The 20,427-nt window shown below is 57.3% G+C and overlaps 11 protein-coding genes across 11 annotated transcripts; 5 read left to right on the plus strand and 6 right to left on the minus strand.

Annotated features, from left to right (window-relative positions):
• Positions 1-503: 503 nt before the first annotated feature.
• Positions 504-1,315, plus strand: L226DRAFT_557796 (uncharacterized protein; the record flags this gene model as incomplete). Its single annotated transcript, XM_067683201.1, has 3 exons — positions 504-821; positions 880-1,038; positions 1,112-1,315. 3 exons carry the CDS (start codon positions 504-506, stop codon positions 1,151-1,153), a joined length of 519 nt encoding a protein of 172 aa, XP_067539646.1. The 3' UTR covers positions 1,154-1,315.
• Positions 1,316-1,891: 576 nt separating this feature from the next.
• L226DRAFT_520132 (fungal hydrophobin) lies at positions 1,892-2,419 on the minus strand (the record flags this gene model as incomplete). The annotated part of the gene is made up of 3 exons (XM_067678618.1): positions 1,892-1,933; positions 2,001-2,162; positions 2,216-2,419. The coding sequence occupies 3 exons, from the start codon at positions 2,417-2,419 to the stop codon at positions 1,892-1,894; spliced, it is 408 nt and encodes a 135-aa protein (XP_067539647.1).
• Positions 2,420-2,756: 337 nt separating this feature from the next.
• Positions 2,757-4,119, minus strand: L226DRAFT_594345 (hydrophobin-domain-containing protein; the record flags this gene model as incomplete). The annotated part of the gene is made up of 4 exons (XM_067685628.1): positions 2,757-3,192; positions 3,235-3,425; positions 3,713-3,874; positions 3,937-4,119. 4 exons carry the CDS (start codon positions 4,117-4,119, stop codon positions 3,066-3,068), a joined length of 663 nt encoding a protein of 220 aa, XP_067539648.1. The 3' UTR covers positions 2,757-3,065.
• A 6,698-nt stretch (positions 4,120-10,817) lies between these two features.
• On the plus strand, positions 10,818-11,265 carry L226DRAFT_520134 (fungal hydrophobin; the record flags this gene model as incomplete). The annotated part of the gene is made up of 3 exons (XM_067678619.1): positions 10,818-10,952; positions 11,007-11,165; positions 11,224-11,265. 3 exons carry the CDS (start codon positions 10,818-10,820, stop codon positions 11,263-11,265), a joined length of 336 nt encoding a protein of 111 aa, XP_067539649.1.
• A 248-nt stretch (positions 11,266-11,513) lies between these two features.
• L226DRAFT_239519 (uncharacterized protein) lies at positions 11,514-12,619 on the minus strand. The gene is made up of 2 exons (XM_067673157.1): positions 12,339-12,619; positions 11,514-11,959 (listed from the first exon to the last, which is right to left on the minus strand). The coding sequence occupies exons 1-2, from the start codon at positions 12,503-12,505 to the stop codon at positions 11,608-11,610; spliced, it is 519 nt and encodes a 172-aa protein (XP_067539650.1). The 5' UTR covers positions 12,506-12,619; the 3' UTR covers positions 11,514-11,607.
• Positions 12,620-13,075: 456 nt separating this feature from the next.
• L226DRAFT_609627 (uncharacterized protein) lies at positions 13,076-14,450 on the plus strand (the record flags this gene model as incomplete). The annotated part of the gene is made up of 4 exons (XM_067686077.1): positions 13,076-13,514; positions 13,577-13,843; positions 13,895-13,964; positions 14,017-14,450. Exons 1-4 carry the CDS (start codon positions 13,137-13,139, stop codon positions 14,448-14,450), a joined length of 1,149 nt encoding a protein of 382 aa, XP_067539651.1. The 5' UTR covers positions 13,076-13,136.
• Positions 14,451-14,735: 285 nt separating this feature from the next.
• L226DRAFT_567269 (fungal hydrophobin) lies at positions 14,736-15,178 on the minus strand (the record flags this gene model as incomplete). Its single annotated transcript, XM_067684005.1, has 3 exons — positions 14,736-14,777; positions 14,834-14,995; positions 15,059-15,178. 3 exons carry the CDS (start codon positions 15,176-15,178, stop codon positions 14,736-14,738), a joined length of 324 nt encoding a protein of 107 aa, XP_067539652.1.
• On the plus strand, positions 15,009-15,935 carry L226DRAFT_239623 (uncharacterized protein). The gene is made up of 2 exons (XM_067673158.1): positions 15,009-15,865; positions 15,930-15,935. The coding sequence occupies exon 1, from the start codon at positions 15,271-15,273 to the stop codon at positions 15,805-15,807; it is 537 nt and encodes a 178-aa protein (XP_067539653.1). The 5' UTR covers positions 15,009-15,270; the 3' UTR covers positions 15,808-15,865; positions 15,930-15,935.
• Positions 15,765-16,458, minus strand: L226DRAFT_239777 (uncharacterized protein). The gene has a single exon (XM_067673159.1). The coding sequence runs from the start codon at positions 16,362-16,364 to the stop codon at positions 15,882-15,884; it is 483 nt and encodes a 160-aa protein (XP_067539654.1). The 5' UTR covers positions 16,365-16,458; the 3' UTR covers positions 15,765-15,881.
• Positions 16,459-16,504: 46 nt separating this feature from the next.
• On the minus strand, positions 16,505-17,223 carry L226DRAFT_550670 (fungal hydrophobin). Its single transcript, XM_067682765.1, has 3 exons — positions 16,913-17,223; positions 16,694-16,855; positions 16,505-16,638 (listed from the first exon to the last, which is right to left on the minus strand). The coding sequence occupies exons 1-3, from the start codon at positions 17,045-17,047 to the stop codon at positions 16,597-16,599; spliced, it is 339 nt and encodes a 112-aa protein (XP_067539655.1). The 5' UTR covers positions 17,048-17,223; the 3' UTR covers positions 16,505-16,596.
• A 2,023-nt stretch (positions 17,224-19,246) lies between these two features.
• L226DRAFT_239795 (fungal hydrophobin) lies at positions 19,247-20,225 on the plus strand. The gene is made up of 4 exons (XM_067673160.1): positions 19,247-19,296; positions 19,386-19,706; positions 19,771-19,932; positions 19,990-20,225. Exons 2-4 carry the CDS (start codon positions 19,494-19,496, stop codon positions 20,029-20,031), a joined length of 417 nt encoding a protein of 138 aa, XP_067539656.1. The 5' UTR covers positions 19,247-19,296; positions 19,386-19,493; the 3' UTR covers positions 20,032-20,225.
• Positions 20,226-20,427: the final 202 nt, after the last annotated feature.

Genomic DNA, 20,427 nt, shown 5'->3' on the forward strand with positions numbered 1-20,427 from the left:
CATGTCTTGTCCGACGATGGAGCCGGCTGCCTTCTTACTCCGAAGCAGCGGCCTCACATGGCGAGGATCCGATGCGCCACGTGGGCCCGCCGCGGGTACCCGATTTGTGAAGATTGCGCGCCGCGCGCCCCGCCCCACCGACTCCCTGACAGCTTCTGCTCTCTCCTCGATCTTGCCGGGCCAGTCGGCGTTGGGGGCGCGAGGTTGACGTGAAAGATCGCATGGGCTCCATCTACGCACACCTCACCAAGCGTGACGGAGTGAACAGGGCCTCGGGCGCGGGTCTGGCCGCGCATACAGCCAGCTACAGTCCTAGTGCCAGTGGGATGCACTTCACGACCATCGTGCAACATGGCGGGCCCCCGACGCTATAAAGACCGAGCTTGCCGTCGAGGACAAGCCAGTCACTACCCCGCCCTTCCTATCGCTTCCGCTCCTTCCTCGCACATCCAGCTCTCTCAGCTCTCTCAGCTCTCTCTCTCGCGCTCCTCCCCCACTTCACAATGATGTTCGCACGTCTCACCGCTATCCTTCCCGTCGTTCTCGCCGCCACCTTTGTTGGCGCGTCTATCGTGCCCCGCTGCGACTCCCCCGGCAGCGGATCTGGCTCATCTGGCTCTGGCTCGTCTGGCTCTTCGGGCTCGGGCTCAGGCTCGTCAGGCTCGGGCTCTGGTTCGTCAGGCTCTGGCTCTGGCTCGTCGGGTTCGGGCTCTTCGGGCTCGGGTTCTGGCTCGTCGGGTTCCGGTTCTGGCTCGTCTGGCTCTGTCCCAGCTGGTGACTGCAACACCGGCCCCGTCCAGTGCTGCAACCAGACCTTTGACGTACGTCTCCCGGACTACCACACATTATGACTGGTCACTGACACCTGCCTGTATTCAGACCCAGCATCACTCCCCCGACCTCCTTACTGGCTTGCTCGGCGTCGACGTCGGTGACCTCACTGGTCTTCTCGCCGTCCAATGTTCGCCCATTAACATCATCGGCATCGGTGGTGTTCAGTGCGACGCGACCCCCGTCTGCTGCTCGAACACGGCTTCCGTATGTATCTTTCGGCTTCGCCATATCCTTCCTATGCAGACGAATGCGTGATCTCTGACTGCTCGCTTCACAGGGTGGTCTCGTCAACATCGGCTGCGTTCCCGTCATCCTCTAAGGGGACACGACGGGTCCCCGAACGGTGACAAAACCTCTTCGTGCCGATGCTTCTAGCTCGGTCTTCTGCCCTCTCGTGATACCGTATTTCCCATAATGTTGTCCTCGCCCACCTGTTATAGTGTTGTAATCGAAGCGCGATTCGAGTTTTCGCCGCACTGGTAACCCCGTCGTCCGACTCCCGAGCCCCGAGGACAAGACTGGTCGAGCTAGCCGTTTCCAGCAAGTCGATCTCCTTGTCTATCTGGCTTCTCAGTCGATCCGTCCCTCTAGCTATAGCCTGAAATACTCCACCAACCGGGAAGGCTTCTGTCGGAGAGTTGCAGACAACGCGCTTCAGATAGTCTATTGCCCGACCGGATTCCCGGCCTTGCTTCGACTTCCTGCAGCTGGGGATCGGACAACCAGGAAGCGAAGGGAAGTCGAGGCCGATCTTCTGCATCCTCCAGCGCGGACCCGTCCACTAATCGCGCAATGCCAGTCCCGCTTCGGACAAGGAGATAAGTAACAATAACCGCAAACTCGCAGCAAAACAACTCGATTATGCCAGAGCACAGGGAATACAAAGCATGCACGACTGACCACCTCTACAGACGTATAGATAATGGTAATAACTGGCTGAATACGTATTGCGGGTGCAGGGAGCGATATAACCGTCGACCGGTGCGAAAGGAGCGTGGGTCCTCGACGAGCGTGCAACTCGACTCAGGCTGAGGGAGCGTCTTGGCGTACAGGGTCCTCAAAGAGTGACCGGGATACAGCCAACAGAAATGAGACCACCCTGATGCCAGAGATCACGCAACGCGTCAGAAAAACCGGTATGTTCGGATGCATGTGAAGGCACGTACGGTGTTGTTGACCGGGCAGCAGATCGCCTGGGCATTGCACTGGTTGGCGGAGGCAACGCCGATGACGGTGATGGGGTTGCAGTCGAGACCAACGAGGGCATCGACGCCCTGCACAACGATGCCGAGAAGGGCGAGGAGCAGCGAGGTCGCCGGGTTGTTCGCCTGTAGAGCCGCAGTCACGAACACGGACTAGGACACAAGGGATGGGCACGCACCTTCTGGGTCTGGTTGCAGCACTGCAAGTTGCCGGTGCTGCACTTGCTCGACGGGATGGGCGTCGCGCCGGAGCCGGGGGCGGTCACGGTGCTCGTCGTCGCGGGGTACGACATGCCCCCGATCCCGAGGTCGGCGGGCGTGGCGGCCGCGAGGACGCTCAGGGTGAGCGTGAAGTAGAAGATGGCGATGGCGCGGGAGAACATCTCGGCTGTGGTCTCTTTGAGTCGGAGCGAAGAAGCTCGGAGGGTAGTGAGTGAGGTGGGTATGTTCGAAACTCGAAGAGTACTGGAGGATGCTGCAGCTGTCTGGGGACTGTCGGTTGAGACTGGCAGGCCTTTATACGTGCAGCCTGGGCATAGGTTGCCAGTCTGCCCATGGAGCATAGTACGATTCGTGAGGAGGAGTGCGGCGCGAGCGGAGGTAAAGACGGTCTTTGCGGGTTCTAGCACATCAGGTTGGCGGGCAATTGGCGGCGTAGGACGTCGCGCGATGGGCTGAGGGCCAATGGATACGTGCGGTGCGTAGGCAAGTGGACACTGCGGACGCGGAGGCGAGGATAGTCGTTCGGGCCATCAGGAGAAGTGTACGCTTCGCAGGACGGCGTACTTCATGCTGGACAGATGCATGGCGGAGGTGCGGGTAACGATGCACGGGCGGGGCTGGATAGGGTGTCCGTGTCGCACCAGCCATCAATGCATCACGGGTAGGTAGTTCGACTTGTACGGTGGAGGTGCTGAGGATCGTCCGTATGCTCTGTAGGCCCAGACAGAGGAGCATACATTTGGATGCTAGATCTATTATGAAACATCAGTAGGTCGAAACGGTAGCGACCTGGCTGCCAGTGGGGACTCATCTAGCTCTGTCATGATCATTCGTTGCGTACGTATGAGAAATATAGCAGTATCGCATCGTATGTTGGTGTGGTGTCACTTCAGGACACAATTGTGCAAAGATGTGGTACTTCACGGTGATAGATCTGGTGGACCAGGACATCGAGTGGCTCTCGTGCGACGCGCACCGTTTGCCCGGGGCACAGCGGTCCGGTCCCGGACCGGTGGTAGGAGAAAACTTCAAACTTTGAGCAGGCTTCATTCTCGAGTCCGAGTACGTCGACATGGCACATTGGATAACTATGGTCGTCCGACTCGCGAGAACCATCATGATCTCCATACTCGGATACCAAACAATGCCCTGGAGACACGAGAGTTCCTGCGGGAAGATAGCAAACGCACTGATATATGACTCTATTGGCAACCTGACCCAGAACGCCGACATTGACAACAGTACGACTACTGGAGGCGATCCGATATCGAGGCGGGTATGACAAGTCCAAGAAACTCAACACTCGAAGATGCACACGATGGTGTGGTAAGACGTCAAACGACGCGTCTTCTAGACGTTGACCGGAACGCAGCCGATAGAGACAAGGCCGCCCTATGGGGTACGCGCATGTGAGTACCACTGGAGTCTGCAAGTTGAAGACAAAAGGCACATACGACGTTGTTGTCCGGGCAGCAGACGGTCTGCGCGTTGCACTGGTTGCTGCCGCCGACGTTGACGACGCTGATGGGGTTGCAGTCGAGGCCGACGAGGGCGTCGACGCCTTGGACTACCACACCGATCAAGGCGAGCAGCACCGAGGTCGCCGGGTTGGTGGCCTGCCAGGTTGACGTGTCAGTCGGCTACAGTAGATGCGCAATGGCGAAGGAAGAGCGGATACCTTCTGCGTCTCGTTGCAGCACTGAAGGTTGCCGACGCTGCACTTGCTCTTCGGCATGGAGGTCGGGCCGGGCTTCACCGAGATGGTGGTGGTGGGGGGAGGGGGGCTGCCTCCGGGCATGGCGGCCGCAAGGACGCTCAGGGAGACCATAGACGTCAAGGCGAGGGCACGAGTAAACATCATGGCGTTATGGGTAGCGATGAAAGAGGGTGCGAGAGGTGATGAGGTGGAGCGGAGGTCGCTGGAAACTGCTGAGAGGGATGTTCGAGCTGAGGAGCCAGTCGTTACCGATGAGGGTATTTATACGCTTTTGCGCCCTGTGTCGACTTGTCGGACGATGCTGTAGAGTGGAGCTGGATCGGAGGACATGACCATGCGATTTTGCCGCTGCGGGCCCTCGTACTGGTATAGAGCACCAGCTCTCGAGACGAGAACCGATGGGCGTGTGCGGTAATGTCTTCCGGACAGCGGGCAACTGGCGCAGCCGAGGTAGTTTGTGCGGGTCGTCAAGCGGAGGGTGCTCTCACCACCTGAATGAAGGTGGATGGTCGCGGGGCCATGGACGGCGAACAATCAAGTGAAGAAGGAGGGAGGATGGATAAGGTTCGGCGGAACACCAGCAGCGCGACAATCCCGCGCGTCGCAGCCGACGAGGAGCTTGCAATGGTACAGATTGAGCAACATATCATGCCACCACCTTCAGAAGTAATCGCCTCCTGACCGCTATCAGCGAACGGCGGAGAGTCCTGCGGAGCGGTGACCAGTGGGGGATACTACCATGCATAGAGGGCGGCGTTCACCTGACATCGGTGACAGATTCTTGACTTGTGCGGATGAGCTCCTCAAGGGCACAGCAAGCAGTGTCTCTAAGCTCCCTTTTGGCAGCACGATGCTCTTCTTCCACTGGTGGGTTCGAAGTCGACAAGAGTGGAGAGTAGAGGCTGAGGGTCAAGTTCTCGTCTCTGACCGAAGTTTTGTCAGTACTGTACACACGGAGGTTTCTCTAGACCGTACTTACAACCGGCTTTCCTTCCAGTTAGCCCAAAACCATTACCACGGCAATGTATCCTTGACGGATAATTGCTACCATCGCCAGGTTAGGTCGTGACCAGCGGGCGACACGTTGCCAGTGAACTTTCGAGTGAAAAATCAGCGTGGGCTGAATCAAGCAACAGGTATCTCCACAATATATCGTATACGTTGATACGATGGTAGTTCCGAGGCTCGTGTCAGAGGGCAGCGAGGATGGTCCGTATCAAGGTCATTGTCAAGTTTACCTTCCAAGTTGAAGCGAATCGGACCGGCGGAAGCTCGGGTGTTGCCGTTCCCCGGCGCTCAAGGCCTAGGCCCGCCTCTGGTCGCGGACAGCTAACGTGTAGCGAGAGTCAAAGACAAAACGACTGAACAAAATACTTCTCACAACTGTATCAAGGCAGTAACACACTATCAATTACGCAGAAGAATACTGACAGACAGCAGGAATTGAGCAGGAGGAAGGACTGGAAGTATGCCGACGGCTCAACGAGCTCGACGGAGGGAAGGTTCTACAAACACTAAACATGCGAATATTGTAGACCACGTATCCGGACACCGGAAGAGCTGGGGACGGCAGCACGGTCTAGCCAAGAATGACCGGGACACAGCCAACGGATATGGCACCGCCCTGTTGTCGCACGAGTTAGACCTACGTGAGACGAAGGTGGCCCGGAGGGATAGAGACTGTTGTTCTGGCAGCAGACAGTGTTGGCCTTGCAGGAGTTGCCGCTGAAAACACCGATCACGTTGATGGGAGTACACTCCGTGCCCACAAGGACGTCGGTGCCGGATAGAACGACGCCAGTGGCGCCCAGCTCCTTCACCACTGAGGGGTCGGTAGCCTGTGTCCGCATGAGGGTTAGCAGTGAGTGCAGAAGGAAGCGATTACGGAGCGGGAGACGATCCTTCTGGAGCCGGTTGCAGCACTGAACCGGACCGGTGCTACACGTACCCCCCTTGACGTGCGTTGGCTGCGAGCCGTGGGCGGTGATGGTGATGGTGGTCTGTGGGTGCCCCTGGCCGTTGGGGATGGCGACCGCAAGAATGGCGAGAGAGAGCACGGAGGCGAAGGCACGGGTGAACATCTTGCGGGGAAGGGGAACGATGAAAACCAGGTGGGAGGCGAAAGCTGAGGGTGTGGCACGGCTGAAGATGCTGCGGGAGCTGACGAACGGGCAGCGGAGATGGAGTACTATTTTAGGACCTAGACGAGAGCAAACAGGAGAATGGGGAGTTGCCGAGGAAAGAGGACACGTTCATACTGCAGCGAAGACGAGCAGGGAATAAGCTCGCGAGAGCTGAAGCGTCGGCAGAGACATTGCCTAGGAAATGCGATGGACGGCTGTTGTGAGACGGTCCGTCCACCTCCGATGCCAGGAGCCGAGTATGGACCCTGGGTTCACGGGCTCAAGTAGCTACGGTAGGAACTGGCAGCGGCCGAAAAAGTGGAATTGAACGTTGAAGTCCGGAAGCGACTTCCAGTACTGGAGAATGAATCTGGCTGATATCAGACATTTAATGAACGACCTATTTGAGGATTGAAGTCGTGTTCCTGAGTGAATACTGTGTTAAGAGCGTTGAATACAATCGGGTGTCAGCCTCGCCATACCATAAGGAACGAAACGCACTCACTCTTGACAACTGAGAAAATCAATTATATATGTATCGGCTCTGTCAAAGCATTAACTGCGTCGCAATTTGATCCACACTGCAAGAGCAATGAGCTCAGGGTCAGCCTTTTCCATGAACGAGGATCTAAGTAGTAGCGCTCGATGTTCGCCAGCGGCCAGTATGGTAGAGACGATGAGTCCGAGGCATGGAACTCGAAACGGAGTACCAGTGCCTCCGAAAGTACCCTCAACTGTACGTACTACAGGTTAGTTAAGCTAGTTCAGCAGCAGCGCCGAGTCACTTACTTCTGTTCGTGCATAGAGAGAAGCGTATGATGGTTGTATGCTGTCGGCCTGAGCGCCGGGTAGTCCCGGCCGGCAGTTGCCGCAATCAGTGTGGCGGTCGAATGCAGGTCGAGTGCGAAGGGATTGCACCCGCGAAACGTCCCCTCCTCCGTACTACGACACATGTCTGGCAAGAGTACACATTTGTGCTCAGCCGAAATGTTATCTCTATTTTTATATGCATGCTTTCCGCCCTCATATGTCTGGAATCTGATTGCGCTCACACACTCCGCTCGACGCTCGAGAATACTGTTCGTGAATCACATAGTGAGTAATTTTGACAATTTAGGCATCATGGTCTACGCGTTGATACGAACTTGCTAGCTAGGCCACGATATCGACCTAAGGGAACGCCGCCCTACGAAGGACTCGGATCGCCGGAACTCCTCGTGGTTCAATTGAACCCGCAATAATCAGAGCCACCACTTCCATCTTGCACCGGTGAGCATGTCCCGCACGTAAAATGGACAATTTTCTGGGGACGCAATATTCAGTCGAGCCTCCGTATCCATCGACTTCGCGGGTCATGTTCGATCTTCGGCTTGTCGTCATCGTGGTCGGTCAGCAGGAGGATGCCACGCGTTCGTCGGAAAGTGTATCTCAATATGTCTTCTTTCTACGCATTGTGCTGGTGCTAATGGTTGGCCTGCAGCGTCATCGTCGTCATCATGCCCATACAACCGACCTCGCGTAGGAACCTCCATACAAATGGACCAGCCGCATTACAAGCAACGCGTCGACACGACTTCCGACTGACCCGTGTGTCCAGGAACGTGGACTTACCTGCGTCGCAATTCGTCCGGCCGTGTACGCTCTTCATCCGGTTATGTTTCGTGCACAAGCACGGTCGTCACGTTCGTATGATGTTGCGGAAAGCGCGCCCATTACACATAGAGATGTGGAGTGTGTGCGCTGAACACCATCTGACAGTGTCCGCTGCAACATCTCGACCCTAGCTTCGTCTCTCGGCCGACCCAATGTCGCCTAAATGCAATGTGGTGGGTTTTGTTCGGCTTCGTCCACGTCCGAGGGCTACTTCGCTTCTGTTCGCTGTACGACAACGTGCAATGGTCCGGTCCTGCCACGCTGGTTCGTTGCGGTCCGGCGGACATGCTGCGGCTTAGGGCAGACAGTAGTTCCTGGCACACATCGTATCGCCGAGGTTCCACAACCAAGGCCTTGGGGTACTTAGGGTTTGGGGTAGGGTTTGCCATAGGAGTCGGCCAGCGAACGGATGATCCACGAGTGACGCGTGTACTTCATGGGAACCCGATTGGGTGTTGTAAGCATCCATACTCAGGCCCGCCTGGGTGGTGATAGCACGGGGCGCTGGACGCCTGTCGAAATGTCGAAATGAAACTACCTTCAAGTTCACGTTTGGCGTGGGACGTCTTGGAAGGACCGTCAACAACTGCATTAGCCGCCATATCCTGCCGGAGCTGGTTTTTTGGAGCAACCATGAGTAGGCCGAGTGTCACTCCAGAGTTCAAGCGCGATGCGGCCTTGAGACGGCGGTTCGGTCGTTGCCAGATCCTCACTTGTACCCATCCGATAGTTATGGGGACTACATAGAGTGCGTAAGAGGATGCCGGGTGGACGCTCAGGCTAGCGATCAGGCGTACATCCATGCGCGGCGGATCGGCGCACACGTCCCCATCGAGGGGAGCGCACATCCGTAGCGGGACTGTTCCATACCGCGCCCGCGCATCCTGTCCTAGACCGAACGCGCTGAAGTGGTTAGACAGATGCGAGGAGCCAACGGATATCGGGGTCCCAAAAATCCAGCCTAATGATTTTCCAGAAAGTCACCGACAGCTACCATGCTACCATTCAGCTGTGCTCGGACGTCGCGCTAGCGGCTCTGCAGTCCTACACTATCCTCGTTACCTGGTCGGCGAATCGCGTATGGCCGCCACTGTAGGACCGGAGACTCGGAGGCTTGATTGCTTGAATTGACAGAGTCCGGGATGAGTGGGCCCGAGATCGTTCGCTTGTGCCGTTACTCGCAGCCGACTACGTACTTCGAGTCCTGCGGTAGAGACCGAAGCTGCCTTAGCGAGTTGTGGTGTCTCGTACGTCAACGAACCGATAACTCAAGCTCATCATGTATGTACCTCCGCTACACCGTTCCGGAATCGGGATATCGAAACCCAGCAAGGGCGGGGGACACGCGCTCTGAGCGCTGAGCGCCCGAGTCGATGTCAGTCGGGACGGCCTGCTGCTCCTCCTGGAACTTGAACTAATCCCATACTTTCGATTGACCACCACTTCAGTTTGCGGAAAACATGTCCTGTTCACAGTGTGCTTTGTCTCGATGGCTTGCACCTGGTTTTTACGCATGCACGACGCCGGGAAGTTCCCGCAATCCCGACTCGCTCCGACACCAAAGCTCAACTACATTGAAAGAAGTGCATTGCGACGTAAAGGCATACAGTCCGGCTCCCAGACCCACCGCGGCATCTGAACATGTACCAGGGAAGGGAGAAGGTAGTGATAACCGTCGACGAAACGTGCTCACCTATGTATACACGACGTCGGTGCGTACCGTCCTCGTCGTCTTCTCAACCCCGCTTCCCCCAGTTTCTGGTGACTTGCCTCCATGCTCAACGGAGACGCACTAAGCAAGACGCACGAGTCAGCCCTCTGCAAGGATTACACACCTGTGTCAGTACTCTGTGCAACCCGTGCGACGGGACGTGTCCAGGCTCACATATTTGTTTGCGTTGCAGGTGCAAAAGGGCCGACCGTGGCGGTCGGGGTGCCTCAGTAAGGTCACGCGTTCATGGTCCCGCACTATCGTCGTCTTAGCTTCGCGACGGTGGAGCCGCTTCAGCGTTGCTCCACAGTGATTCGTCTTCCGTGTCACCCAGCCCACACGCAAGTCCTCGGGGCTGGAGGTGCATCGATGTCTCGGTCAGAGAGCATTCAGGCAGGGTGAGTGCTCCACGGGAGCTGGGCTGGGGCAAGACGCATGAACTTCACGGGACCGTACGCGAATGCTTGTACATACTCCTGTCATACCGGGTACAGGGAACGACGACGAACCCGCACCGCCACCCCGGCGGAGGTGGAGGACCGAGTGAGATTTCAAGAGTTATTTCAGTGAACGTTCGCTGTCGGTGTTCTCCACGCATTATGCCCGCGCTCATCACATACAGATGTCACATGAGACGCCTCGGTCTCTGTGGCGCACGGCAGGCTGACAGTGCGCGAGTGACGGAAGGGCGACCGTGCGCGGATTGAACGTTGGTGCGGGCAATTCAATCTGCAGAATTTGTAGGAGTGAGATACAGCATGACCCCCGAGGGTATCCACTAAGGCTCCCGAAGCGGGTGACTTCCGCTGTTTATCCATCGAGAAAGAGCATTACCCTCCACGAACATGCAGTGACTCTTAACTCCGCAACAGAAGTTCGACTTCAACGCGTCAATCGCGAAGAAAGAAGATCAGGCAGTGCAGTCTCGGTCGCAATGGCCGTGTCTGGTGCGTCGGTGCTTGCGCAGGCCCCGAGGCCATGGGACAGGTGCATGACGAGAAGCTTAATCCAGGAGCGGCGGTGAGCAGATGCATGATTCCATCCTGTTTCGTGCTATTAACATCCGGATGCGACGTCGGAGCAGGAGTGCGGCCACCGGCCGCCCAGAACAGGGTTTTCGCGGCTCCTTGTTCCGAAAAGAAGTAAGAACGCGTATGCTGGCTCTATGATAGTCTCTGAAAATACACCAGGTAAGCGAGATGGGGACTTGACACTCTACGCGCCTGTGGAGCCTTCGGGAGGGTTTGCTGTATAAAAGACCTGCAGGTTCGACCTGAAGTCCTCAGCCAAACGGTCTACCAGTACTCACCCACTCGCACTTCATCGCACTTCACCGTTCAACCAGCCTTCTCGCCATGTTCGCCCCCATCGCTGCTATCACTCTCGCTGCCCTCCCGCTTCTTGCGGCCGCCACCCCCCTCGACACCCGTGGGGAGCCTGCCTCGTCCTGCTCGACCGGTCCGGTCCAGTGCTGCGACAGCGTCCAGAAGGTGAGCCTCTCCCTTCGTCCCTTCGTCCCTCGCTAACATATGCGACGTTTCTAGGCCAGCGACCCCACTGCCGCCGGCCTGCTCGCGCTCCTTGGTATCGTCGTCCAGGGCGTCGATGTCCTCGTCGGCCTGACCTGCTCGCCCATCACCGTTATCGGCGTTGGGGGTGGTTCGTGCTCTGCCCAAGCCGTTTGCTGCCAGGACAACAGCCACGTGAGTACCACCATTTACCCCGATACCCATTACAGTTGACTCACGCCGGATTGTACAGGGCGGCCTGATCTCCATCGGCTGCGTCCCCGTCACCCTCTGATCGTGCGATGCACGGGCACCGAGGGTGCTAAGTCGCGGTCCGTAGTCCTTGGATCTGCTATTGCCTTGTACTGTATCGTATCGTAGTTCTGAAAGACACGTCATGTTGACCTACGAAGTTGACTGATCTGCGGCCGCTGTCGATTCCTCCCCATATAAACACGTGATTGACTTCATCTTGACTGAACTGAGCCCGGTCCTCTCGTCATGCGTATCGCGATGGGCAGTGACGTCTTCAACCTTTCAACATTCCAGCCTTCAAATACGCTGCATTTAGGTACGATCTGAATCTGCAATGAACTGGGAGAACTATGATATCACTATGGCGCACGTACCTGCCATGCTAGACACGTCGACGGCGTCCACGCGTCAGGCGTTGGGATGGCCCGGGTTCCCCCACAGGTGACATGTGTGGTGATATGTCCGGCAGTGTGCGTAGGCGGTGTTCCCAGTGCTTGCCAGCTGTGCATGTACGTTTACCAGATGACCTCCACGCTCGTCGCTTGGGTTTCAGGGAGTTGCGGCAATGGATGGAATATATGGAGTCTACTACCGTCAAGTGACCCACGAGCATGCTCCTGGGCTCGTCTTCCTGACGTTCACAATATAGAGCGCTAGAGGCAAGCGAGTTGCCGTGAATTTGCGCTCGCTCACTCTCCGTTAGTTGAGCAGATGAGGTGAGATTACGCTGGGTTCTATGGTCAACGTGTTAGCATACAGCTCGCTTAACAACTTCGAGGGGACGGGAGACGGAAATGAAGCTAAAAGAGGTCCAGCACCGGCGAAACGCGCGTGCCATCCAATCATACCCGCCCTTCAGGCACGCCGTCCTCAAGTGGGGGCGGGTGCATTGCGGGAGCAGTACTGTCGTGTTCGCCGGTGTCCAGGCTGACGGCGGCGGTTCTCGCCAGGTAGACATCTGATGAACTATCCCAATCCATGGGTTGGGTTCACCAAACAAAAGGGTACAGAGCGGCGAAGAAGAAGGGACAAGAAGCAAAGAGAGATGGAAGATGGGGAATAGACGGGCGAGCGAGAAAGAAGGGTATTCTTGAGTGCGGAGGAAAGACGTACTCGAGTACTGTTGCCGAGTGACTCTGCGCAGACAGAAAGCTCCAGCCCGTATCAAGCAGGTAGTTCGTGGTCGCCTGGAGATGAAGAGAAGGATGGAATTGAGGGGAAGTTGACCGCATGAGGCCTGTACTATTGGCATATCGGAGGGCCAGCGGAGGGCCCATCATCTATCATCCCTGAAGCCATAAGCGCACTTTCAAGTCCGGAAGCAAGAGCCAAGCAGGGTATCATTCAGAAGAGCCCTGAACTTAGGCCGAGGACCCATGGAATCGATGACCGGTGAGCGGACGAGAGGACAGAGCACCTCTAAGCGCCAACGGTTGGAACGCGGCCACGTGACGCGGCCAGATGACGCGTCCCGGTTCCTCCCGTGCGCTCATTCCTGCAGCTTGTTTGGATCGAGCCATATACGCTCATGTTAGTGTCGTGGCAATCAAGTGGTTGAAAATTCGTCAATATTCGCTGGCGCGGCGGTCGGTGCGTGCTTCATGTCTGCTCTCGTCGTTCGAGGAGCCTACACAGCTGACGTCCACGGTGATGGAATGGAGCAGGCACGACTTTGTTCGGGATGCTGTCATTCCGGTCGTCTACATATGGACCAACACTGACCATCTTTGCTCTCATTGGCGATTGTTGCACTCACTCTTCACCTCGATCGACACGCACTGGCCTCCGGATGCGCTTCTGTCGGCGACTCTGTTGCGGTATATAAGACCGTCGACAGCTGCGACAGACCACATCTGTCCCGCGCCATCTCTCCTTTTCTTCCCCCGTGTTCTCAGCTGCCCCCCACTCGTCATGCTCGCTGTACATGCGCTACTCGCCTTCGGCTACTTCTCTGGGGGCGCAGCTCTTGCCCTAACCACTCCACCGCTGCGTCCGCTACGGTCGAAACTGCCCGAAGCACGGGCGGAGTCCCAAAGCAGCCATGTCGGCTACGGCTTGCGCCCCCGTCATCCGCTGACTGACGACACATGCTTCTACGCCAACGCTACCACTCTATCAGACATTACCTTCTCGGGCCTGTCTTCTCGATCCGCGTCGACGGACTTTGCGGACACCGATACCTGCATCTGTCTCTCGGGCCTATCGGCGACTCTCTCGAGCTTATCCTCTACCGCCTCCCTGATTGACGAGTTTGGCCTTCCAGGCGTAGAAGAAGTGTTCAGTACATATGTGAGTTGTCTCTGGTTGCTCGCGCTCACATGCATAGATTGAAGTGAATGTATGCGCTACAGATCGCATCTTCTTCCTTCGCGAAGGCGTGCACCTATCCTCCGAACTCGCGACCCCAGTGCACTCGCGACAATCTCTGTGGCTTCTCTTGCGACCCGCCCTTCATAGCCTCTGGTGATTCCTGCGTCTGTCAGAACTCGAGCGATTGCGGTCCGAGTCCTCCTCCCCCGGCTACTTGTCAAGCTTCCGGCAAGACTGGACGGCTCTCAAAGCGCTCAACGATATCCACGCTCGCGATAGCACAATCTGCATGCGGGGTCCACGAGACGGTAAGCAATCATCGTTGAGGGACGTCAGTGCAGATCTCATCGCGCAAGCAGGTATGCGGTACCTTCGACGGCACTACCGCGAACTTCCGATGCGTAGACATCCAGACCAGTCTAGACAGTTGTGAGTTCTTACTGCGCATTCACTGTTGTCTACACTCAAACATCGTCCCTAGGCGGAGGATGCATACTGCCCAGCCCTTTCGGACTCCGCGCGAACGATCGTGCGACAGCAGTCGATTGTACGGCGATTCCGTCAGTTGACGCCGTATCATGCATGTCGGGCAAATGCATCATTCAAAGCTGTCTCCCCGGCTGGACCGTTGACGCGGAAGGGACGGGCTGCATCCGAGAGCAGTCTGCCGTACCCCAGGCTCAGTACATCTCTCAGGCTCCTCTTGACAAACGCACTCGCCGCAGCCTCGCTCTCCAGTCGCACCCCAACGGAACTAGCAGTCAGGGCGTAAAACCCCACTCTAACTGGCGCATTCCTGACTATCGCTCTGAGCCCGAGGGCGACTACGTTGATCGTGCATCTAATGACGATGGCGCTGCGATGCGACTCAAGGAGGACTGGACACGTATTCCCGACATCCGCCGACAGGTCTGAACTTACCGCTTGGGAGATCGTCCTAAATCGCGGCCCCTCGTCGCTCTCCCGTTGTCATCATGTTACGTCTAGTTTATCCTCTGTATACCTCATCCCGCCCTGAATGCGAAACAACTCATCCTCCATTTACCCCTGGCCGTGCAGCTGTTGGAACTTCCCAGTCCGCACGAAGCATCACTGGGCGCACGACAACCGAAGTGGCAGTAAACCAATTCATTATTCAATAGTAGTATATCCCCACGTCCTCATCATCCTACGTCGTGCTCCTCTTCGAGTGACCTCTGCTCAGAGGAAGATGGGCGCGCAGCCAATGGAGATGAGACCGCCCTGATGGTCCGATCAATCAGTATCCTCAATCCGGACCGTAGATATGGAGTACTTACAACATTGTTGTTCTGGCAGCACACAGTGTTGGACGAGCAGGCGTTGCCGCCGCCAACACCGACACCACTGATGCCGGAGCACTGAAGGCCAACCTGGCCAGTGACGCTGCTCAAATCAATGCCGAGGAGACCGAGCAGAACGGAGATGGCGTTCTCGTTCGACTGGAAACGAGATGCAGTTTGTCAGCCGTGCGAGAAGGGGGTGGGTCAATAAATCGCACATACATCGTGGACTGAGTTGCAGCATTGCACCTCGCCGGTGCTGCAGTCACCGCGGCGGAGGGGGGAGGCGGCCGCAAGGAGAGGGAGGGCAAGAAGGGAGAAGGCAGCAGCACGAGCGAACATGGTGAGTGAGTGTGAGGTTTGGGGGTTGAAAGAGTGACTGGGTTGTGTTTGGAGGCTGAGAGACGAGAGAGAATGCGAACTGGAGGGACGCGATGGGGACTAGTTGTCGTCCTCGACCAGGTTTATATATGGTCCTCGAGGGCCCGTACGCGACGGCCACCTCAGGCCTTGGGCTGGACGCGTGTTTCGCGCTTCATGGTGCGTCTCACCTCCGTGTCGAATCCAGAGTGCTTTCCTCACCCTTGCTGCCGAGTCCTGTGCAGCCACGAATTTCCGCATCCACCGTGCTGGTGGGCACGAACCCCGCAAGGCCAAACCATTCCACCTACCCGAGATTGCGCCTGCCGTGGGATCTCGCTCTTTGGCCATCGCTGCGCGTTGGACCGAGGCGGAGGGCGCGCGGAGGATATCATAATTGTGACGGGGCGCTGGCGCGGCGGATACGCGACGCAGGCGGGATTGGCGCTCATGGGGCGCACCTTCCTTCATTTGATCGGCTACGTCTCGCCAAACCCCCGTGCTCGGCCAGGCTAAGGCTTTGTTCATTCTATTCGCGGCAGACGGCAGACGGTAAAATTTCTGGTGTGCTGTGTCAGATTTATGTCGACTTCGCGGTCCGCTGGGGGTGAGCTGCCGGGAAGAGCCAGAATGCGGTCGCTCGACGTATGGTCCTAAGTACGGTCACCGGTGGGTTAACGACCATCTATGCATGCTTAGCTCTTGGCTTCGACTGACCTCGGGACGCTTCTAGCTCAAGGGACGCATCCAGTGGAGTATGTAAACGTTCAAGACTAGATGGCACTGAACGTGAGTCGTGCGGACTTGACCCGTGCTTATTACGAGCGAGCGCGGCGTTGTAACGGTCGTTCCCCCATTTTCCGCTGTGACAGGGACGAGGGTCGGAAATTGTGCTAACGCCCTCGCCTAGAATTTGCTTGCTTTCAAGCTTGAGGCTTCTGCCCGCCGCCCGCCCTCCCGATCGGAGCAATCCCCGAGGCATCGCCGTCGCCGTCCATGGCTCTCTTGTGGGGTGCACCTCGTGATGGTCTACGGGCTGGAGTCGGACCAGGCTCGAGCCCTCGCACTGAGTCAAACGATCCGGAGCGCACACGGCATGGCAGGCGGCCGGTGCGCCCCGCGGGTTGCATCCTTCAGATTCGTCTCGTTCGTGAGCATTGACCGACATCGCTTCTGCACCAAGCACAACGGGTGGCCCGGCGGCGCGTTCGACGTCTCCATCCAGTAACTGGAATCGAAGTGTTCCCTCTCCATGCGTTGCGGAACGTATTGTGTCACCCCAGTGTTCTGCACCAACTCGTGTATATTCACACCAACGACAGTATTCAAGAAATCAACAGCATCCGACCGAGCTCGTTATTTCACCCCGTTCTCCATAGTCTGACTGACTGACTGTTCCCTTAAAGAGTGACCGGGACGCAGCCGATGGAGATGAGACCACCCTGCGATTGATCATAAGTCACTCCTCGCGAAGAAACTGATAGTCGTGGTACTTACGACGTTGTTGTTCTCGCAGCACACGGTCTGAGCATTGCAAGTGTTGCCGGTGCCAACACCGATAACGGTGATGGGCGAGCAGTCCAGGCCAACGAGGACGTTGAGGTCCTGGAGGATGATGCCGAGGAGGCCGAGGATGATGCCAACGCCCGCAGAGTTCGCCTGTACGCCACGGCGGTGAGCACGATATACCTCTCGTACTTGCTAATGTCCACTCACGGTCTGGACCTGCTGGCAGCACTGAATGGCGCCGGTGCTGCAGCTCTGTTGGCGCGCCTCGAGCTCGACGGGGGTGGCGGCCGCAAGGAGCGGGAGGGCAAGAGCGGAGAAGGCGACGGCGCGGGAGAAGATCATTGTGGATCGGTGAGTGCGAGTGCGAGTGCGCTGGTGCTCGAGGTAGCTGAACTGTGTTCCGCTGAGGTTTGTAGGTCGCGATGGGCCTGCTTTTATACCTGAGGCCTCTATGCCTCCCCGCGAAGCCCACCCTGGCGGACTCGGAGTCCGAGCTCGGTCTCAATAGTACCGCGAGATGGTAAGGTGGGCGCATGTGCTTGTCTGACATGCACTCATGTTCTGACATCGTCGTAGGTGACTTGTTTCCAGTACTTCGTGGGACTGGAATGACACTTCACCGTCACCGTGGGTCGAACTGTACGTTTTCGACCCTTCCGCTCTCCCATCTCGTAAGTATTGGTGTTTCGACGATGTGCCTCAATCTTTACGCTCATGCATAACAGAATTCCGGCGGCATGGCATTCTAGCATACGGAGTTTGGTCTCCTCCAGTCAAGCACTGGCGCCGGTCGCACCGGTCGTCACCGCTGTCAAAGAATGCTTGGCTTTCTTCCGGTGACGCGTCTCCGACGGTGAGTCTGGCTGGAATTGTCTGTTGCCGCTCTTCTACCAATTGCATCGTTGCCGGAGAGCAGTTCATGGCCTTGACTCATGGCGACCGACTACGCCCAGACTGAGTACTCTGGATTTCGGGCGAGTCTCCCGTCTGGGCACGCTGGACACGGGTCTCGTTCCATTCATGAGTACTTGCTGATCCGCGTGTTGCAAATTCGAGGGACCATGCTGTTCTTCGACGTTCAAACTCCCTGGTGCGGTGGTCATTGGAAACCCGCGGACTCTCAGGAACGGTGCTTTTCTTTGTTCTTCTGACCTCCATCCAATGGTCGAGCTCACTCCCTCCTCTGTCGTTAGTCACCTCTGACGTTCTCGAGGCGGCAACTAGCAATGCCGACCTGGTGGCACTTGATTAAACAGCGGACTCTGTAGTCTGCGGGGACAGTACGACAGATGACGGGGTGCGTGTGCTGATAGAATACAGTCGGTTCGAAAGCTCCGAGTGAAGCCTCCGCCTCGCAGGTGCGGTGTTGCGATGCTGCGCAGAGATGGACGCACGGTGAGTCTCGGTCTCATTGGCTGGGCAGAACTTCGGTCATGAAATGAATGGCCCACAGGCCGCTTTCAGAGCGCCTTGGTATTAGGGTCGACGCGCGCGCGCTGTCCGTGCTCATCTCAGCCTGTCACCAGCTGGTACGCGCTCCGTCCTTGGCCTTCGCCACCGACAGCCACCGATGCGATCCCGTGGGTCGTGCGCGGACTGGGTGGGATCGCCAAAGGCGAGCATATACTACGTCCAGCGCCGCATGCCGACTCCAACTTTCTGGCAGCTCTGTGACATTTCGGACGTGTGTTCGCTCAATCCGGTCGGAACGACCATATGGACGTAGGTGGCGCGCCCAGGCACGCCAATGGAGGAGGTCTTCTAATTCACTTTCCGTCTCCGTTGTGAGAACAGATCTCTACTGTACCCGGTAAGCTCTTTACCTCCGCATCCACGATGGACGTGCGCCTCTGACGGCCTATCCTGGGACCAGGTGCGCTCAAGCCGCAGAGGGTCCGCAGTCTCTGTTTGCCTCTACCGAGTCGTTTGAGTTCTGCTCTGCTCCTGCCAGGTCAGTCTGTGCAGGTGTATCCGCTTCCTGGAGGAACGCCGAATGCGCCACCCCGCCGTCGTGGCGCATCGTGGTTCCCAGTTACGTTTGCTTTCGGAAAGCTCCGACTGCCCCAGATTGATAGATCGCGGTCGTATCGATCTTCCAAGGGTCTGGCGACAGGCAATTATGCGCCCCCGCGTTCGCCGGGATGCTCCCACAGCCTTTGGAGGTTATCCTCTCGTACCATATCCCCAGGATGGACTGGATGCTTCGTCGCTTAGCGGAGTTCATCTCAATGGACGAGTGGTATGTCTCGGCGCGGGAGCGCTTGAGCCCTTCTGACCCTTCAGGTAATGCCTCCCGTCTCGATGCTGTTTCTGGAGCTGACTCGTCGACCAGGATGAACCTCTCTATCCGCCGTTCCTCCTCATCGCTCCACAAACTTGTGTATTCTCCGTGTTCTCGACATATCCGCGTCAAGTCTGTTTGGTCAGCCCACTGATCCGTCGGAGCCGCGAGCGTTGTAAGTTCGTCATGAACATGACGATAATGACAGCAACTTCCAACACGACGTGCGCGCAGGTTCACCCACGGCTTGTTGTATGCATCGCCTGGATCGTCCATTCATCGGCCCCGCGGGTTGACGGGTCCTTGACAGGCATGTCTTGGCCGGGCGCATGACAATTCGTACCGAATCTAGAAGATCAGGTGTACTGCCTGGATGTACTGAACGCTGCTCGAGCTCAGGTATAAAGTCCGTAGCCGGCGTTGCTAGGACCTCAGTTCAGCTCGATCCCCAGCGACCTCAGCAGAACTACCACCGTAGCCTCACCAGCAGCAAACCGAGTACTCACCATGTTCACTCGCGCCATCGCCACCTTTTACTTCGTCTTCTCTCTCGCCCTCCTTGCGGTCGCCATGCCCGGTGGTGCCCCTCCCACAAAGACGACCACCGTGACCTCGCCTCCGAAGACGACCACCGTCACGGTGACGTCTCCGGGGTCGACCCCCACCGGCAGCGGCAGCTGCAGCACCGGTCCCATTCAATGCTGCCAGCAGACCGGCACGGTAGGACTGCTCGATATTCTTGAGTCCATCATTGACGAGTATACTGATATTCACGTTCCCCCAGGTCGATGACCCCGTCTTCGGTCTCCTCCTTGGGTTGCTCGGCATTGTCGTTGACGGTGTCGATGTCCTCCTCGGTCTCGACTGCTCCCCGATCACCGTCATCGGTGTTGGCACTGGCGGCTCTTGCGATGCCAACGTGGTCTGCTGCCAGAACAACAACGTCGTAAGCTACCGCGTTTGCCTTCCTGCACGTGTTCGCACAGCTGATTCATGCGTGCAGGGCGGCCTCATCTCCATTGGCTGCATTCCGATCATTCTCTGAGCGTCGGGGGTGTTCCAGCTCCGTCGACGATATGTTCGCACGCAGTGTAAGGAATCGTGCTGTACTACGCGCTTCCGGGCCGCCAACTACTACTGTACTGCTGTCATCCGTCGTCGGCGTGAAATGATATGGGATTGGTGTGGATGCGAGAACCAGATGCAGTCAATGAATACGTCGGAAGCGAGACGAATGTCGAACAAGCTCAAGTGGAGCTTCCCTTGTACCTCCGTTCTCTCGCAAGCTTCTGCGGGACCGGCTTTGCGTCTGATCCGGCCCTCAACGTCAACGGCGAGCTGCGATGGGACATACAAGGGCCCCTTCTCGAGGCGCATTGGCAGTATGATAGCGAATCAGAGTGCGTCCTAACTATCTGACGTTCGGCGTCCCGTGGGCGGG

The sequence above is a fragment of the Lentinus tigrinus genome (assembly GCF_003813185.1).
Source record: "Lentinus tigrinus ALCF2SS1-7 unplaced genomic scaffold L226scaffold_4, whole genome shotgun sequence".
Lineage (NCBI taxonomy): Eukaryota > Fungi > Basidiomycota > Agaricomycetes > Polyporales > Polyporaceae > Lentinus > Lentinus tigrinus.

Excerpts from the sequence above, each read along its gene's own strand:
- L226DRAFT_239519 (XM_067673157.1), bottom strand. The coding sequence starts at position 12,505 with ATGATGGGCCCTCCGCTGGCCCTCCGATATGCCAATAGTACAGGCCTC. Across the intron at positions 11,960-12,338 it reads CACTCGGCAACAGTACTCGA|AACCCAGCGTAATCTCACCT; the intron begins GTACGTCTTTCC and ends CGTTGACCATAG.
- L226DRAFT_239777 (XM_067673159.1), bottom strand. The coding sequence starts at position 16,364 with ATGTCGGTCAATGCTCACGAACGAGACGAATCTGAAGGATGCAACCCG.
- L226DRAFT_239623 (XM_067673158.1), top strand. The coding sequence starts at position 15,271 with ATGGGGACTAGTTGTCGTCCTCGACCAGGTTTATATATGGTCCTCGAG.
- L226DRAFT_239795 (XM_067673160.1), top strand. The coding sequence starts at position 19,494 with ATGTTCACTCGCGCCATCGCCACCTTTTACTTCGTCTTCTCTCTCGCC. Across the intron at positions 19,707-19,770 it reads GCTGCCAGCAGACCGGCACG|GTCGATGACCCCGTCTTCGG; the intron begins GTAGGACTGCTC and ends ACGTTCCCCCAG. Across the intron at positions 19,933-19,989 it reads GCTGCCAGAACAACAACGTC|GGCGGCCTCATCTCCATTGG; the intron begins GTAAGCTACCGC and ends TCATGCGTGCAG.
- L226DRAFT_550670 (XM_067682765.1), bottom strand. The coding sequence starts at position 17,047 with ATGATCTTCTCCCGCGCCGTCGCCTTCTCCGCTCTTGCCCTCCCGCTC. Across the intron at positions 16,856-16,912 it reads GCTGCCAGCAGGTCCAGACC|GCGAACTCTGCGGGCGTTGG; the intron begins GTGAGTGGACAT and ends CGTGGCGTACAG. Across the intron at positions 16,639-16,693 it reads GCTGCGAGAACAACAACGTC|GGTGGTCTCATCTCCATCGG; the intron begins GTAAGTACCACG and ends GATCAATCGCAG.